The sequence below is a fragment of the Pipistrellus hanaki genome (genome assembly GCF_964339955.1).
Source record: "Pipistrellus hanaki genome assembly, chromosome: 12".
NCBI lineage: Eukaryota > Metazoa > Chordata > Mammalia > Chiroptera > Vespertilionidae > Pipistrellus > Pipistrellus hanaki.
Window position 1 is genome coordinate 58,735,915 of NC_140514.1, and position 17,731 is coordinate 58,753,645.

Below are 17,731 nucleotides of genomic sequence, written 5' to 3' on the forward strand. Positions count from 1 at the left end.
TCTCAATGCTGTTTATTTCTGCTCTAATTATTATTTTCTTCTTTCTTCTCTCTCTGGGCTTTTCTTGTTGCTCTCTTTCTAATTCTTTAAATTGCAGTTAGATGATTTACTACTTTTTTTTTTCTTTTTTTCTTTTTTTTTACGTAAGCCTGTAGGACTATAAACTTCCCTCTCAGGACTGCTTTCATTGTGTCCCATAGATTATAGATTCTTATGTTTTCATTGTCATTCATTTCCAGGATGTTTTTAGTTTCTTCTTTGATCTCTTTGGTAACCCAATCATTGTTTAATAGCATGCTATTCAGCTCCCAAGTGTTTGAAAAATTTTTTATTGTTTTTATTATAGTTTATATCTAATATTATGCCACTGTGGTCTAAGACAATGCTTGATATGATCTCTGTCTTCTAGAATTGGATAGACTTTGCATGTGATTCAATATGTGGTCTATTTTTTAAAATGTCCCATGTGCACTTGAGAACATATATTCTGTGGCTTTAGGGTGAAATGCTCTGAAGATGTTATTTAGGTCCATCTGATCTAGTGAGTCATTTTGGATTGCTGTTTCTTTGCTGATTTTTTGTCGAGAGGATTTATACTTAGTGATGCCAATGGTGTATTAAAGTCCCCTACTATGATTGTATTATTGTCAATATCTCCCTTGATATCTTCCAGGAGCTTTTTGATGTATTTGGGTGCTCCTGCATTGGATACAAATACGTTTATCAGGGTTATATCCTCTTGTTGTATTGATCCTGTTAGTATTATGTTATGGCCTTTTCTCTTGTTATGACCTTCACTTTGAGGTCTATTTTGTCAGATATAAGTATTGCTACCCCAGTTTTTTTGTTTTTGTTTTTGTTTTTTCCATTTCCATTTGCCTGATAAGAGGTATTTTTCCATCACTTCACTTTCAGTTGGTGTGAGTCCCTTGTTCTGAGGTGGGTCTCTTGTAGACAGCATATATATAGGTTATGTTTTTTTTTTATCCATTCAGACACTCAATGTCTTTTGATTAGAGCATTTAGTCCGTTTATGTTTAAAGTTATTATTGATAGGTACTTGTTTGTAGTCACTTTTATTTTTGTGCCTGTTTTCCTTCTTACCTTTTTGTTTCTTCTTTTTACACCAGTCTTTTTAGCATTTCTTGCATTGCTGGCTTGATGGTGATAAATTCCCTTAGCCTTTTCTGTCTGAAGCTCCTGATTTTTTCTTTAATTTTGAATGATAGCCTTGCTGGATAGAGTATTCTTGGATTTAGTCCCTTGCTTTGCATCAGTTTGTAAATTTCCTTCCATTTTTTTCTGTCCTGTTGTGTTTCTGCTGAGAAATCATTTGATAATCTAGTAGGAGATCCCTTACATGTAACTTTCTGTCTCTCTCTTGCAGCCTTTAAGATTCTCTCTTTGCCCTGAACATTTGCCATAAAAATATGAAATACTTCAGGAATTTGCTTGTCATCCTTGTGCAGGGGCCATGCTAATCTTCTCTGTATCGTTTCAATTTTATTGTATGTGCTGCTGAAGCGAGCACTCACAAAAATTCTTTACAGGTTTTAATGTTTTTACATTAACACTGTGATAGATTTTTACATTTGTACAACACCCCACCAGCCAGATCAAGTGTAGCTGTGAATGACTAACCTAATAGTTTTACTATTATTAAATTTATTGTTATTGCAAGTAACATACCATTGTAGTGTCACATCTATAATAATAAAAGCATAATATGCTAATTAGACTGGACAGCCAAAGGACCTTCTGGACAAAGCTCAGGCTGCAAGGGATGAGGCAAGCCGCCGTGGCTGTGAGGGCTGAGCCCCTTGCACGAATTTTGTGCATCAGGCCTCTAGTCTATATATATAAAAGCCTAAGTGACCAAAGGGCTGAATGACCAAATGACTGGTCAACCGGTTGTTATGATGTGCACTGACCACCAGGGGGCAGATGCTCAATGCTGGAGCTGCCCCCTGAAGGTCAGTGTGCTCCCACAGCCAACTTCCCACAGCCAGCCAACCTCCCACAGCCACATCCCCCAGCCAGCCAACACCCCCTTCATCAGCCCCGATTGCTTGCCAGGCTGAGAAACCCCACCTGTGCATGAATTCGTGCACAGCGCCTCCAGTGATATAATAATATGAAAGTTGCAGAATTCCACCACAGTTTAGAATTAGAAAAGTCAAGATAACGGATTTACTCTAATATTACTATCTTTGCACACTCTTTCTGGAGCCATTTATGTAGGAACATCATGACAGAAATATTTTCATGTTAATTGAAGGTTTTATTACATGCAAATTAAAACATAAACTATTAAAGGCCCCGAATTAGCCACACTTTATTACTCATCCTCAGTCTAGACCACAGCCCACTTGCTAAGACCATGCTCTCTCCCCTCGGGCTGCCCAGAATCCGGACCTGCACAGGGAAGTCTCCGCCCAGAACAAGCCCCCCCAGATCCTTTAAAAACCGCTTACTGGGGCTGGAGCACCCAGGCTCAGCCACCTGGTGTGCAGAAGCGCAAATAAATTTATAATCCCTCCCCACTCTGGCCTCCTTCGGTCCTCCTTGGGCGCCTGCGGTCCTCCTTGGGCGACCTGACCTCCTCTATGGCAGTGTTTCCCAGCCTGTTTTTGGCCATGCCCCACCAAGCGTCTCTAAAATCCTGATGCTCTCCGGTGACATGTAATTCTTATTAATAAAGTGAACTTCTATTCACAGGGAGGAAGCCTCAAAGGCCATTAACTTGGTCTAAACAAGCTTCCAAAGAACATGGCATTCATAAAACCGAAAAATAAAAGAACAAAAGGACAGTTAAGTACTGAGGAAGAAATCATTAAGATATTGTTAAAAAAAAAATGATATGAAATCATATGAAGAAATAGCAGTTTCAAAACATGTAATAGAGAACTGAAATGCATAACTATATCACAATGTATATTTATATACTGTATATGGAACCTTTAAAATCATAAGAAATGCAAAAAATTACTGTTTATAACTCATTTTCAAATAGACCCTCTTTAAAATCAAATTGCCCCCCCTGTGGGGCATGTGTCCCCACATTGGGAACCACTGCTCTAAGGCTTTGCTTTTCTTTGTCTTTAGTGCATTTAAGTGCACATCACACACACAGTGGCCCTTGGCTTTCTCGTTTTAATGTTTAAAAATGGCACAAAGAGGCATCCTTGGGGTTTAGTCTGTTTACTTTTATTGAAAACAAACTGGGTATTATCTTTGCACTGTTGTCAGAGCTTTAAATAGTTGTTAACTCCTGGCTGGTTTGGCTCAGTAGATAGTCAGTCTGTGGACTAGAGGTTCAGAGGTTTGATTCCAGTCAAGGGCACATGCCTGGGTTGTGGGCTCAATTCCCATTGGGGAGCATGCAGAATCAATGATTCTCTTTCATCATTTATTCCGCATAGTGACATGTCTGGTTACACTTTTTTTTTTTTTTTTTTTTTTTTAAGGATTTCGGTTTATTTTTATTTTTTTATTGATTTCAGAGAGAAAGAGAGAGGGAAAGGAAGATAGAAAAACCCATGATGATAGAGAATCATTGATTGGCTGCCTCCTGCACATCCCCTACTGTTGTCTTAAGCACCCAGTAGAGGTACTTTGTTAGGGCAGCCATGGGAAACTCACACCATTACTTTATTTCATTTTATCTTAAATTTTAAGTTTCTATTTTTATTTAATTTTTTTTATTTTAAATAAATCTTCATTGTTCAGATTATTACAGGTGTTCCTCTCCCCCCTTCCCCCCCATAGCTCTCCTCCAACTGATTCCCCACTCCACCCCATGCCCTTACCCCCAATAGAATCACAGTGAGAGAGTGAAAAAAGTGATGCTTGCTTTGCTCATGTGACACTACATTCCCTGGTCTATATTTTTATGCCAAGTGATTCTGTCAAACTTAGCAAAAGATTGCTCTTTTGAAAAATTAAATAAACAGGATTAAATTTTCACTTAAAAAATGAAAGTATTTCAAGCAATGCAGTGGGAGAAAGTCACAAAGAACAGTTCAAAATCAGTAAGACACCATTTTAAAACATTTTCACTAATTTACAAATATCCCAACCAAACTGGAGGTTACAGAAGGCTGAAAAAAAAAATCCCCTTTTGCTTTACAACTAGAAAAGTTCATTTCTATTTTGACCTATTTCTACTTTAGTTTTCTTACTTTCTTTTTTTCTATATCATCTATTATATATTTGTAGAAAGGTCTAAGAAATCCTATATAATAAAAGCCTATTATGCAAATCAACTAAATGGTGGAAGGACTGGCCACTATGACATGCACTGAACATCTGGGGGCAGACACTCAACATAGGAGCTGCCCCCAGCTCGCAGGCCCCAGGCCAGTCAAGGCGGGTACCGGTGGGGTGGGGGAACCCTAGTTGCCCCACCTGTCCCCTCACAGATCAACCCTGATATCTGGCCAGGCCTAGGGATCTCACCCATGCACGAATGTCACGTGTTGGGCCTCTACTATTTTTTTTTAAAATATATTTTTATTTATTTCAGAGAGGAAGGGAGAGGGAGAGAGAGATAGAAACATCAATGATGAGAGAGAATCATTGATTGGTTGCCTCCTGCACGTCCCCCACTGGGGCAAGAAAAAAGAATGGTCTCCAACTTTTGTAAGAAATGCCAAAATTGTTAAATTATTGTTGTAAGCTAAATTGTGTCCCTCCACAAAAAAAGATATAACCCCCAGTACCTCAGAATGTCTTTGTCAGAAATAGGGTTGCAGCAGATGTGATTAGTTAATAAATAGTTGTGCTGGAGCAGGACTAGAGTCCTGGTGAGAAGATGGTTGTTGAAGACACAGACACACAGGGAGAATGCCCAGGGTCGGAGCTGTGCAGTTGTGAAAGAACACCAAACACGGCAGGAGCTACCGAAGCTGGAAGAGCAGGAGGGGCAACAGCTCACATGTTCTGAAGGGAGCGTGGCCTCTGAGAAATACACTTCTGTTGTTTTAAGCACCCAGTTTGTGGTACTTTGTTAGGGCAGCCATGGGAAACTCACACCATTACTTTATTTCATTTTATTTTAAATTTTAAGTTTCTATTTTTATTTTTCAAATTTTTTATTTTAAATAAATCTTTATTGTTCAGATTATTACAGGTGTTCCTCTCCCTCCCCCCATAGCTCCCCTCCACCTGATCCCCCACCCCACCCCATGCCCTTACCACCCGCCACTGTCTTTATCCATAGGTGTAAGATTTTTAAAAAATATATATTTTATTGATTTTTTACAGCGAGGAAGGGAGAGGGATAGAGAGCTAGAAACATCGATGAGATAGAAACATCGACCGGCTGCCTCTTGCACATCCCTTACTGGGGATGTGCCCACAACCAAGGTACATGCCCTTGACCGGAATTGAACCTGGGACCCTTCAGTCCGCAGACTGACACTCTATCCACTGAGCCAAACCAGTTTCGGCCATAGGTGTAAGATTTTTGTCCAATCTCTTCCCACACCCCTCAAACCCCCTTCCCCCAGAAAATTGTCAGCCCACTCCCTTTCTATGTCCCTGATTCTATTATATTCACCAGTCCATTCTGTTCATCAGATTTTTTATTCACTTGATTTTTAGATTCACTTGTTGGTAGGTATGTATCTGATGTCATTTTGTTGTTCATAATTTTTATCTTTACCTTTTTCTTCTTCCTCTTCTTAAAGAATACCCTTCAGCTTTTCATGTAATCCTGGTTTGGTGGTGAAGAACTTCTTTAGCTTTTTCTTGTCTGTAAAGTTCTTTATCTGACCTTCAATTTTGAATGATAGCTTTGCTGGGTAGAGTAATCTTGGTTGTAGGTTCTTGCTGTTCATCACTTTGAATATTTCTTGCCACTCCCTTCTGGCCTGCATAGTTTCTGTTGAGAAATCAGCTGACAGTCCTATGGTTGCTCCCTTGGAGGGAACTAACTGCTTTTCTCTTGCTGCTTTAAGATTCTCTCTTTGTCTTTTGCTCTTGGCATTTTAATTAGGATGTGTCTTGGTGTGGTCCTCTTTAGATTCTTCTTGTTTGGAGTTCTGTGCACATCCTGGACTTATAAGTCTATTTCTTTCAACAGGTGAGGGGAGTTTTCTGTCATTATTTCTTCAAATAGGTTTTCAGTGTCTTGTGCTCTCTCTTCTTCTGACACTCTAAAAATTCAGATGTTGGTGTACTCCTTACACTATCTTCATATTTTTGGATTCTTTTTTCTTCTTGTTTTTCTGGTTGGTGTTTTGTGTTTCTTCATATTTCAGATTTTTGGTTTGATTCTTAGGATACATTGCTCTACAGTTGAATTTCTGTACATTCTTTATTTCAGACAGTGTATGCTTAATTTCTGACTGGAAATGACTGGTCCTTTTCCATTTTTTGGCATTCTAATTAAGGTCCTTGATGGTCTCACTAAGCTCATCAGAGGTCTCATCAAGTTTCTCGGTGGTTTTTAGAAGATTCTTGAGTAACCTTATAAATGTGGTTTTGAACTCTATGTCCAATAGTTTCCTTTCCTCCACTTCTTTCATTTGTGACATGTTTCTTTGTCTCTGCATTTTGGCTGCTTCCCCATTTTGGAGTGGCTTTGTGTGGTAGGTGACCTATAGGGGCCAGTAGTTCAGTCTTCCAATCACCTGAGGTGGATGTTCTTGGTACACTCCTTTGTGGGCAAAGTCTTGGTGTAGTTAAGCCTTGATTGCTATTGGTACACTGGGAGGAATTGACCTACAGGCCAATTGGCTGTGAGGACCTGTTGTGTCTATAATGGAAGAACTGCTGCGCTGGAGACACGCTTATGGGGCAGGACTTGTTTCAGTGGGGCTTTGGTGCTCACTGAGTCAGTCTCTTGAACGTGTCACTTATGGATGTGAGGAGTTGAAATCTGCTATCTCATACTGACTACTAGGTACACTGGCTTCTGGATCTCCAAGGGGGTGCAGGTCACCTACTGTCTGAGGCCACCCAACAGGAGTTATAGTGGGAACTACAGTTTTCTCCTCTTTGCTTGGGGTTTGGAGGTTTTGGAACTGTCTGACCAGGGCTGCAGTTTGTTAGGTTAAGTTGCAGTAGGGCAGGTCATTCATATGCAAAAGCTGCTGCTTGGTGCTGGGGTGGGTTTGTAGGTTGTGTGGGGTGGGGTCTCAGGGAGTCACTAGGCTAGGGTGTGGCAGATAGCGATGGCTGCCAGTCAGTCATCTCTGCCTCTCTGACCAAATCCCTGCATCTCATGCCCCAGCACAGTAAACAATTATTCCTGTGCACAGCTCTGCAAGCAAGCTACCCTCACTTTCCGACCTGATGGCAGACAGTCCAGCTTCTCCCCTTAGGAGTTTTGGTCACCCACTTCTCCCCAGAAATTGGATTTCAGAGTAATCGGGAGCTTGTCTCCCTTCGGGTTGAAAAAAGCAATGCCTGCCGCCAGCCTGGTTCGCACACGGCTGTACCTCAGCTTTTCAGTGCTTGTGCATGTCTCAATGCTCTTTTCTCTTTCCTTCTAGTTGTAGAACCTCCACTCAGCCAGCTTTCCCATGGTTCTGGGTGATAAACGTTTTGTCTTTTAGTTGTAGTTTTGAAATTGTGCAAGGCAGCAGTTTAGGTGTTTACCTATGCTGCCTTCTTGGTTCCTCTAAGTTTCTATTTTTAAATTATAAAATAAGACATGCTCATGGAGGAAATTTATAGAATCACATCTCTTTTTGTTATTTTATACATATTTTTGATTTTCAAATACAGCTTACATTTAATATTCTTTTCTATTAGTTTCAGGTGTATGTACAATGGTTAGATATTCACAAACATTACGAAGTGTTCTGCCCAATATTTTCAGTACTCAAGTAGCACCATAATAGTTATTACAATATTATCAACTGCGTTTCTTATGCTGTACTTTACAGCCCCAAGACTACTTTGCAAATACCTATTTATACTTCTCAATCCCTTCATCTGTTTCACCCAGCTCCGCAATTTCCCTCCCCTCTGGCAGCCATCAGTCTAATCTCTGTATCTATGGCTTTGATTTTGTTTTGTTTGTTTGTTTATAGTGCTCTTTAGATCCCACATATAAGTGAAATAATATGGTATTTGTCTTTCTCTGACTGACTTATTGCACTTAGCACAATCTCTTCTATGTCCAGCCACACTGTCCCAAGTGGTAAGATTTTATTCTGATTTTTTTTTAATGCTTTTATTGATTTCAGAGAGGAAGGGAGAGTGGTAGGGAGATAGATACATCAATAATGACAGATAATCATTGACCTGCCTCCTACACACCCTGAATTGGGGATGTGCCCTGACCTAGAATTGAACCATGACTTCCTGGTTCGTAGGTTGATGCTCAACCACTGACCCATGTCGGCCAGGCAGATTTCATTCTTTTTTAAGGCCAAGTAATATTCCATTGTGCATATGTACCACCATTTTTTTATCTACTCATCTATTGATGGGCACTTGGTTTGCTCCCATATTTTGTAAATAACACTGCAGTGAATATAGGGGCGCATATATTCTTTTGAATTAGTGTTTCTTCAGATATACACGCAGAAGTGGGATTGCTGTGTCAAAGGGCAGTTCCATTTTTAATTTTTTGAGGGCCCTCCATACTGTTTTCCACAGTGGCTGCAGCAGTCTGCATTCCCACCAGCAGTGCACAGGGTTCCCTTTTCTGCACATCTTCACTAATACTTGTTGTTTGTTGATGTATTGATGGTAGCCAGTCTGACAAGTGTGAGGTGCTACCTCATTATAGTTTTAATTTGCATTTCTCTGATGATTAGTGATGTTAAACATCTTTTTTAAAAATATATATTTTTATTGATTTCAGAGAGGAAGGGAGAGGGAGAGAGAGAAACATCAATGATTAGAGAGAATCATTGATCAGCTGTCTCCTGCATGCCCACTACTGGGGATTGAGCCTCCAACCCAGGAATCAAACCACGAACTCCTGGTTCATAGGTCGGAACTCAACCACTGAGCCGCACTGCCAGGGTGTTAAGCATTTTTTCATATGTAAGCCATCTGCATGTCCTCTTTGGAGAAGTGACTATTCAGGTCCTCTGCCATTAAAATTTTTTTATTTTTTATTTTTTTATCAATCCTCACCCAAGGATTTTTTTTCCCCATTAATTATTTTAGAGAGAGTGGAAGAGACAGAGAAGAGGGAGAGAGAGACAGAGAGGGAGAGAAAGAGAGATTGGTTGATTGTCTCACTTGCCCCAACCAGCTGGGGATTAAACTGCAAGGGAAGTACATGCCCTTGACCAGGAATCAAACTCTGGATCCTTTGATGCCAGAGTGGGGTGACTCTAACCACTGAGTAACTGGCTAGGGCACTCCGACCATTTTTAATTAGATTATTTGTTTTATTGGTGTTGAGTTGAATGAGTTCTTTATAAATTTTGAATATTAACCCCATATCAGATGTATCATTGGTAAATATGTTCTCCCATTCAGTGAGTTTGCTTTTAATTTTTTTTTATCATTTCCTCTGTTGTGCAAAATCTCCTTAGTTTGATGTAGTTCCATTTGTTTATTTTTCTTTTATTTCCCTTAAAAATATTGCTGCACTAGCAGTGTGGCTCAGTTGGTTGGGTGTCATCCCATGCACTGCAAGGTTGCTAGTTCAATTGCTGGTCAGGGCACACACTGATTGTGGGCTTGATCCCTGGTAGTGGGTGTACAGGATGTTTTGCTTTCACATCAATGTTTCTCTCTCTCTCTCTCTCTCTCTCTCTCTCTCTCTCTCTCTCTCTCTCTCTTTTCCCTTCCTCTCTAGAAATCAATTAACATTTTTTAAAATATTGTGAAATGTCAGACACTTTTACTGCCTATGTTTTCTTCTAGGAGTTTTGTGGTTTTTGACCCTTACATTTAAGTCTTTTTTTATGTGATTACTCCACATGTTTATTTCATTTAATATATTTTTATTGATTTCAGAGAGGAAGGGAGAGGGAGAGATAGAAACATCAGTGATAAGAGAGCATCATTGATTGGCTGCCGCCTGCATACCCCACACTGGGGATTGAGTCCACAATCCAGGCACATGCCTTTGACCAGAATCAAACCCAAGACTGTTCAGTCCGCAGGACAATGCTCTATCCACTGAGCCAAACCAGCTAGGGCGCATTTAAGTTTTTAATCCATTTGGAGTTTATTCTTGTGTGTGATATACTGTAAATTGGTGGTCTAGTTTCATTTTTTTTTTTTTTTTTGCATATATCTGTCCAAGTTTTCCAGCACCATTTATTGAATAGACTATCTTTACCCCATTGTATGTTCTTGCCTCAATATTCATTGACCAGCCCAGTCGGTGTTGTTCAGTGGTTTAGTGTCGACCCATGAATGAATCAGGAGATCATGGTTTGATTCCCAATTAGGATACATGTCCAGGTTGTGATCTATATGTCTGTTTTCAAGCCAGTACCATGCTGTGTTTTTTTTAACCCCTTACCGGAGGATATGTTTATTGATTTTAGAGAGAGAGGAAGGGGACATAGAGGTGTGTGTGTGGGGGGGGAGGGGGGAAGATCAAACCCACAACTGTTTGTTGGTACAGGGGACAATGCTGCAACCAATGGAGCCACCTGGCTGGGGCGGAGCCAGGCTGCTGTGATGATTGTGGTTTGGCCTTGTAGTGTAGTTTGAAATCAGGTAGCCTCCAACTCTGTTCTTTCTCAAGACTGCTATGGCTATTTGGGATCTTTTGAGGTTCCATTTACATGGTGAATTATTTGTAAATCCACATGTCTTGGGGAGAAAAAGCACTCACAGTTTTGTCAACCCAAAGGTACTAAAATGTAATGTATTTCCTTCCTATTTTTCCTATGAACAGCTTTTATATTTTATGTAGCCATGACTATAATCTCACACCTATTTTGTAGTGATATTTTCAATTAACATTACAACATACATTTCTATATCATTACAGACTTTTTGTAAACATCACTTGAATTTTCAAAATAAGCAATGTTGCCCAGATTATTGTTGGTCAACTTTATTTTATACTTCTACTATTTTCATTATTTTGGTCTGTCTTTAAAATTACTATCTGACTCTGAGGAATTAAGAAAGTTTTTATTATCTCACCAATTCTGTCCCAAATGTACTGTGTGAGAAATGAGAGGTAGGTTATTTAGTCCAATGTAGACCCTAGTAGACCATGCTCATACTTCAGTGGACAGGAACGAGGACACAGCTCATCCTCAGGAATACCTGTGAGAATGAAGAAGCATTTGGTAATGAAGGAACTGCAGTTAGTGAGTACTTGCTCCCAAGACAGCAGACTGAGTGATCTAACCACTGAGCTAGTGCCGACTCTGGGAGAACTGAATCCGGAGCCCAGGTGTCCTGGTTCCCACTCCTTCAGCATTTCTACTTTCCTGTCCCTTCACTGTGCTCCGGGGATCATCTTTCAAATAAACTCCCTGAACCAAATCCTTGTCTCAGGATCTCCTTTTGCAAGACCTGAGCGAAGACAACTTCCTCATCACAGAAGTGACAGCCTCTGCAGCCTGGCAGCGGGTAGGAGGGCTGTCTTGCCTCTGGTCCACTTTTGTTGCCCCTTGATCTTCTTCTGCAACCCACTCTATCCCTGCGTTGTGTACTAAGTCCTTTTAATCAAGTTGAAAGGATTCTGTCTTTTTAACCGTCCTCAAAGGTGCTGAGCTCTGCGACTAAACCTACGGCATTCTACGTGTCCATCGGCTCCCGCTGCTCATGAAACCCATGAGACGTCTGAACGGTTAGGGGTGAGGCTGGGGTTTCATAAATCAGAGTCTCTAAGGCCCTAAGAAGCCTTCCAATCATTTCCATCCAAACTCCTAATATCACATATTAGAAAACAGAGGGGCAGAGAGGGTGAGCATTTGCTCAATACTTTGTGTAACAGAGATTAAGAACTTGACCTCTGACCCTTAAGCCTTTGGTCTTCCCTTTCTCTGAGCTTTTCCTGCACACATCTCACCATCGTTTCCTTTGTTTGACCCAATTCCTCTAGCTCACTGCGATTTCCATCATTTATTTCCTGTTGACCTAATTCTTCTATGACCCTGAGCCCTTAACTTATATTCAAGCTGCTTCACAGCTCTGCTGCCCCATTCTGAGGTTGAAAATAAACTTCCATCAATATTTTAACAATAAAGAGAAAGCAATGAAATAAGTAAAATAATGTAGGGGGGTTGGCACTTTTCACCTCTTACTGTGTAGTTCGGTTCCCCTGGAATCCTGTCACTGGGTGTCAGCTGGTTTACCCGGCCGAGGCACACTTAAATCCCTCATCCACTGAGCTCTCACCGCCACTGGAGCATGACTTGATTGATAATCTGGGTTCTGTTTTTAAACCCCATATTACCCATGCCTCAGTTTTTATCTGGTCTCACCTAAACCATCTAGCTTTATCTTCCTGGGTTCTCCTAACTGAGAACCTGGATGGCCAGTTTCCTCATTCTCTCAGCTTCTCATTCTTTGTCTATGTGAGAGGTCAATGTCTTTTCCTCCAGCCTAAAATACTAACTTAGTATATTTCCCCAAAAATTATTGTCTTGATCGTCTTTTTGGGGGGTTTATTTTGGGTTCTCAAACAGACCCTTGAGGACCAGGGCCATGACTGAAGCCCGCCCCCGGGCATCCTGTGCTACGAATGCTAGTAATGAACTAAATGTTTGCGTCCCATACGCTGCCACCCTAAGCTCCAGTGTGGCTGTTTGGAGATGGGGCCTGTGAGGACATAATTAAGTTTAAATTCATAAGGTCAAAAGGTCGGGCCATATTAGATAAGGCACCAGACAACTGGTTTTCCCATGTGCTAACTCTCAGGAGCGCCCGTGTGAGGAGAGCGAGAAGGCGGCCATCTGCAAGCCAGGAAGAGAGCTCTCACCAGAAACCAAACCTTGTGGAACCTTGGCCTTGGACTTCCAGCCTCCAGAACTGCGGGGAAATAATTTCAGTTACCTAAGCCACCTAGCTTGTGGTAGTTAGTAGGCAGCCTGAGAAAGTGGCCTATTCCTTGCAGCTGGAGCAGAGCTGCATGTTGGGCAGGGCACACTCTCCCATCCTTTTCTGTATGTGTGCCAGCCTCCTCCCAAATGTGAACAAGGCTCCCACTACAGCATTTTTACCTCCTCGTGTACGCTGCCTCTGGATCCCACCAGAAGCCAGCTCTTCAGAGAGTCCACTGGATAAGAACTTCTGTATCTCCCGTCTCCAGGCCTGGCCTTCTGCCTGAGACTGCCTCTTCGCTGCTCTTTCTCTCTAGTCTTCATCTAGCATACTGAAAAGGAAATAGCCTCAGAGGTTAGCAACATGTGCAAGGTTCACATCCAGTTCATTTTTTGCCCTAAATCCAGCATTGGGCCACTTTTTGTTTAGCCAGAATTTATGATGTTCTACCATCAGCTATAGCTATTTATGAAATAATCGTACACTCATTATTTGATTGTAAGCTGTGAGGGTCTTAACCTTCCTTGTATCTTGAAGAAGGGCTAAGCCAGTGCCTTGTACTGGGTAGTACTTCAAGAACAGGCACTGGATTGAAAGTGGGAATCAACATTACAGTGGTGAAATGGGGAAAGAGCAGCATGAGAGACTTAGAGGAAGATCAGGAGGAGGAGGAGGAAGAGATGGTTTCTGAGTTGAGCCTGAGGTAACAGAGAAAATTTGTCTGGGTAAAGAAGGGAGTGATCTGAGGCAGGCCTCTAGGCCATGCGTTTAGAGCTGAGGCTGTGGTCCTGTGGAGGCAGAGGTGTGGTGTTTATGAAGCCATGCACACCAAGCAAGTCACTTAACTTTTTTAGACCTTGGTTTCCTAATGGGGAAAGTGGGAAAAATAAGAGTACCCATTATTTGGGGTTAAAGTGAATAATAAAATAATGCATGTAAAGGACTCAGCACACACACTGGACCCAATACATGTTATCTATCATGAATAATAAACACTACTAAAATACTGTTACTAGTAATATGGTCTGAAAGTTCACATGTGCACCAGTCTAGCTCTCTAAGTAAATTACTTAATTTACACTCAAAGATAATGGCATTGCTGCTGATAGATTATGAAGCAAAATCAGTTAAAAGCTCTGAAGTTCTAAGGAACACTCTGATTACTATAACTTTCCCCATGGATTCCAGGCGACCTTGAATGTATTGTAGCCTTACGGCGGATACTGGAAAATCTTGGAAACCAAAGTGTTGGGAGACAGGAGGCTAAACGTCTCCTGGGTGTAAGACTCACTTGGCTGGCCTGCTCCACTTTCAGGAGACATTTACAAGGGTTTCCCCATCCCTAAAATAAGGACAATACCACTCCTGGGCTATAGGGGGTTAAATCTGGTACCGTGTGCAAAGCAGAAATCTGGAGATGATGATCCCGGATGTTTGGAAACCTAACTCTGAGGCCTGTGAGGCTCTGTCTCCAAGTGCGACCCCTGTAACAGCAGTGTTAGCACAGTGTTAGTGTCTTCTGAGGACTTATGAGGTACAAACCCTGAGGCCTGTCCCGGACCTGCTGAACCAGAAACTCTGGAGGTGGGTCAGTGATCCCTCCTGGTGATCCCCTTACCTAGGTTTGAGAACCTACCTGAAGTGATAGGGAGCCATTGAAAGCTTTCATCCAGTAAACACTCTTGGTTAAGATAATTAAAATTGGTTAAAAGGTTAAAAAAATCTTGGTCAATAGGATTAAATTGTCTAAGTACTGACAAGTTTCCAATGTTGCTGGAAGATGCCTGTTTATTGATCTTTAATGATCTTCAGGCACAAAACTTGGGTTAGTGCCCATGACCTGAGCACACTCGGCATCTGGCAGTCAGAGTTGATCTGGAAACTTTCCACCCACAGTTTGGGGACCTGGCAGGCAAGGAATGCTCAGCGAACCCCCAGCTACAACCGAGTCACAAAGAAGAGCAAGGACAAGAAAACTATGTGGGGATCAGAATTGAGGGTCTTGAGAGCAGAGAATCCGGGGTGCGGGAAGCGACGGGGAGGAGCGGGAGTGAGGAGGGAGAGAGGGCACCCGGGTAAGGTACGCCCATCCCGCGTCCCATGGGCCAGGGGCCTCCTGCACCTGAGCCCCGGCGCATCGTCAGTGCACCCCGTCCCGCCCCTCCCGCAGCCCTGCCACTGCGAGCCGCACCTCTCCGCCCCCAGAGCCTCCTTCCCGTCCCCGGGCGTCGCCCCGCGACTGGGCGGGGCTGCGGTGAGGGCGCTTCCGCCCGCTTTCCGGCCCGAGCCCCCGAGGGAGCTGTCTCCGCCGGCGCTGCCGCCCCGCCCAAACCACGCCCCTCGCCGCCCGCCCCGCCCCTCACGGCCCCCTAACCCGGTCCCACCCCTAACCCCGCCCCGGCTCCCAGCCCGCCAGCCCCACCCCTAACCACACCCACCTCTAGCCCCGCCCCGGCTCCCCGCCCGCCAGCCCCGCCCCTCGCCTCCCGCCAGCCCCGCCCCTCGCCGCTCCGCCCCGCCCCTCGCCGCCGCGCCCCAGCCCTCGCCCCGCCGGCTCCAAGCCCGCCCCGCCCGCCGCCCCGCCCCGCGCCGGGCAGCTTTGTCTCCGGCCTCGCGCTCCCAGCTCGGCTCTCCCGCGTCGCGGCCCAGCTCGGCCCGTCCGCAGGCGCCGCGCGGGGCCCGAGCGCCATGGTGTGAGCGCCCGCGCACGGCCCCCGCCCCGCCCCGCCCCGGCCTCGCTGGCGGACCCCGGCCGACCCTCTCCCGACGCCCGCCCTGGGCGAACGGAAAATGGCGAACGACTCCCCGGCGAAAAGTCTGGTGGACATCGACCTCTCCGCCCTGCGGGTGAGTGGCCGCGCGGGCAGGGCGGCGCGCGCCGCTTTGTCTGCCGGCGGCGGCGGGGCGGGCGCGGGCGGCGGGCAGCGGGCGGCGGGCGGCGGGCGCCCCGGCCCGGGCCCTCGGCTGAGGCGAGCGCGCCGGGCGGAGCCCGCGTCCTGGAGGCCGCCGGCAGCGGCCCGGGCCGCCCATTGTTCCTGCCGCCGGTAACCCCTCCCCGCTCTCGCCTAGGACCCGGCCGGCATCTTCGAGCTGGTGGAAGTGGTCGGCAATGGCACCTACGGACAAGTCTATAAGGTCAGTGGGCTTTGTTCCGCGGGAACGTGGCGGGGCCGCGGGCGCCGCCGGGCGGCTCCGCGCGGGTGTCAGCCGGGGCGGGGGCGCGGGCGCCGCTGCCCGGGGCGCCCCGCGGGGGAGACACTGCCCTCAGACAGCCTGCGTGCGGTTCCCACCGCCCTCTGCGGTGCCATCGGACTGGGCGCCGAGGCCTTGCCTGTGATTATCCCCCCGCGCCTCCTCCCCGGGCCGCCGGCCCCGCGCCTCCTCCCCGGCCGCCCGGCCCCGCGCCTGCTCCCCGGCCGCCCGGCTGCGGCGCGGAGCGGGACTGACCGTCGCCGGGACGAGCCGCGCGGAGGGCGTGTGCGGCCGGAGGGAGGTGGCCGCGGGCTGGTTCCGGGGGCCTGTCTGACCGCGGGGAGCGGCGGGAAGGTGCCGCCTCCTCACGCCGCTGCCCCGCCAATGGGCCGGACCGAACCGGGAGCCCGCCGCCTGACGCCGGCACCTGGCGGCCCCCGCCTTCCCGGGCGTCCTCTCCGCTCGTGCGGGGCCGGGGTTAGGCCGGGGCCGGGGGCGGGGGGTCGGGGTTAGGCCGGGGCGGGGGGCCGGGGGCTCGGGGCCGGGGCCGGGGGCTGGGGCACTCCAGGCCCGTTAGGGGCCCCGCGTCCGGACGGTTCTCGTGCTGAAGGTTTTCTGGGAGCCTGTGCACCGGCCGTGCTTCTGGCTGTGCGAGGGCGCGCGGCGGCGAAGAAGTGCCCATGAAGCAGGGCTTTGTGGTCTCCGTGAAGAACTGTCATTGTTTCCTTGGCAATGGAGGAGGGGTTGGAAGCGGACTTGGGCATTTCTTGGGCCAAATGAAGTGTGGAGCCTATTGTCTGTCTCTTGCTTCATGACAGGGTTTGTCTGCCACTGGAACCCCCGCCCCGGCTCCCGCTCCCGCTCCCGCCTGGGCTTGCACGGCCGGGTCTGGGCTGGAGGTGGTCCCAGGCCATGGCAGTGGGGCCTGCGCCTTGTTGCTGGGCTGCTGGGGCCCTGGCCAGATTTCTGTTGAAAGGGAGCCCTGTTCAGCCAGCCTCCCGGCCTGGCCTGAATCACGCCTGTGGGCCGTTCTGGAGAAGATTGTGCTGGGTTCTCGGAGTGGCCTGGTAACGGCTGTAACACTCCCCGCCCCAGTGTTTGTTCGCGGAGTTGGTTTTTTCTAACCCGGTTTTTCTGGCCAGATCTCAGTGGGGAGTGTGCTCTTCCCAGTGAGCGAGCCGGCGCTTGTCTGACCTGGCCACACAGGGCCGGCTGTCTGTCTTCCTGGGCCGGCTGGGCCGCGAAGGTGGAGGAAACCAGAAGCAGTCTGCCTTCACACCACAAGAAGAAAGACGGGAAGCTGCCTGTGTGAACGGCTTGAAGAGGGGAGATCTTTGTGGCAGGCCAGCAGGTTCCTGGTTTTTACCTCTGCATTGCCTCTCCGCTTCCAGCCTCTGCACTGCATTTGGGAAGTGTTTGGGATTCTGGCAGTGTCACAGCTCTCTGACTCCAGAGTTTGTACGTTTGAGGAGAAAATCTCAAATTGTGCAAACCTAAGGAATTAAAAAATCTGCAGAAGAGGCATACAATCATGAACAAAATAGTGCCTGAGATTTTGCTAAACAGTTCTATTTTATTACTTTGGAAAATTTCAACATATACAAGG

General features: G+C 46.1%; 1 protein-coding gene across 50 annotated transcripts in view; it reads left to right on the forward strand.

Moving 5' to 3' along the window:
• Positions 1 to 15,503: 15,503 nt before the first annotated feature.
• Positions 15,504 to 17,731, forward strand: part of MAP4K4 (mitogen-activated protein kinase kinase kinase kinase 4) — a 176,466-nt gene continuing 174,238 nt past the window's right edge. For 28 of the 50 annotated variants that reach the window (XM_084900477.1, XM_084900478.1, XM_084900479.1 and 25 more), the window contains exons 1-2: positions 15,505 to 15,780; positions 16,003 to 16,068. In XM_084900477.1, coding sequence (XP_084756603.1) covers positions 15,724 to 15,780; positions 16,003 to 16,068 — 123 coding nt within the window. In that variant the 5' untranslated portion in view covers positions 15,505 to 15,723. Of the gene's footprint in view, positions 15,781 to 16,002; positions 16,069 to 17,731 lie in introns of all 50 variants that reach the window. The other 22 variants (XM_084900441.1, XM_084900446.1, XM_084900452.1 and 19 more) reach the window with 2 other exon arrangements.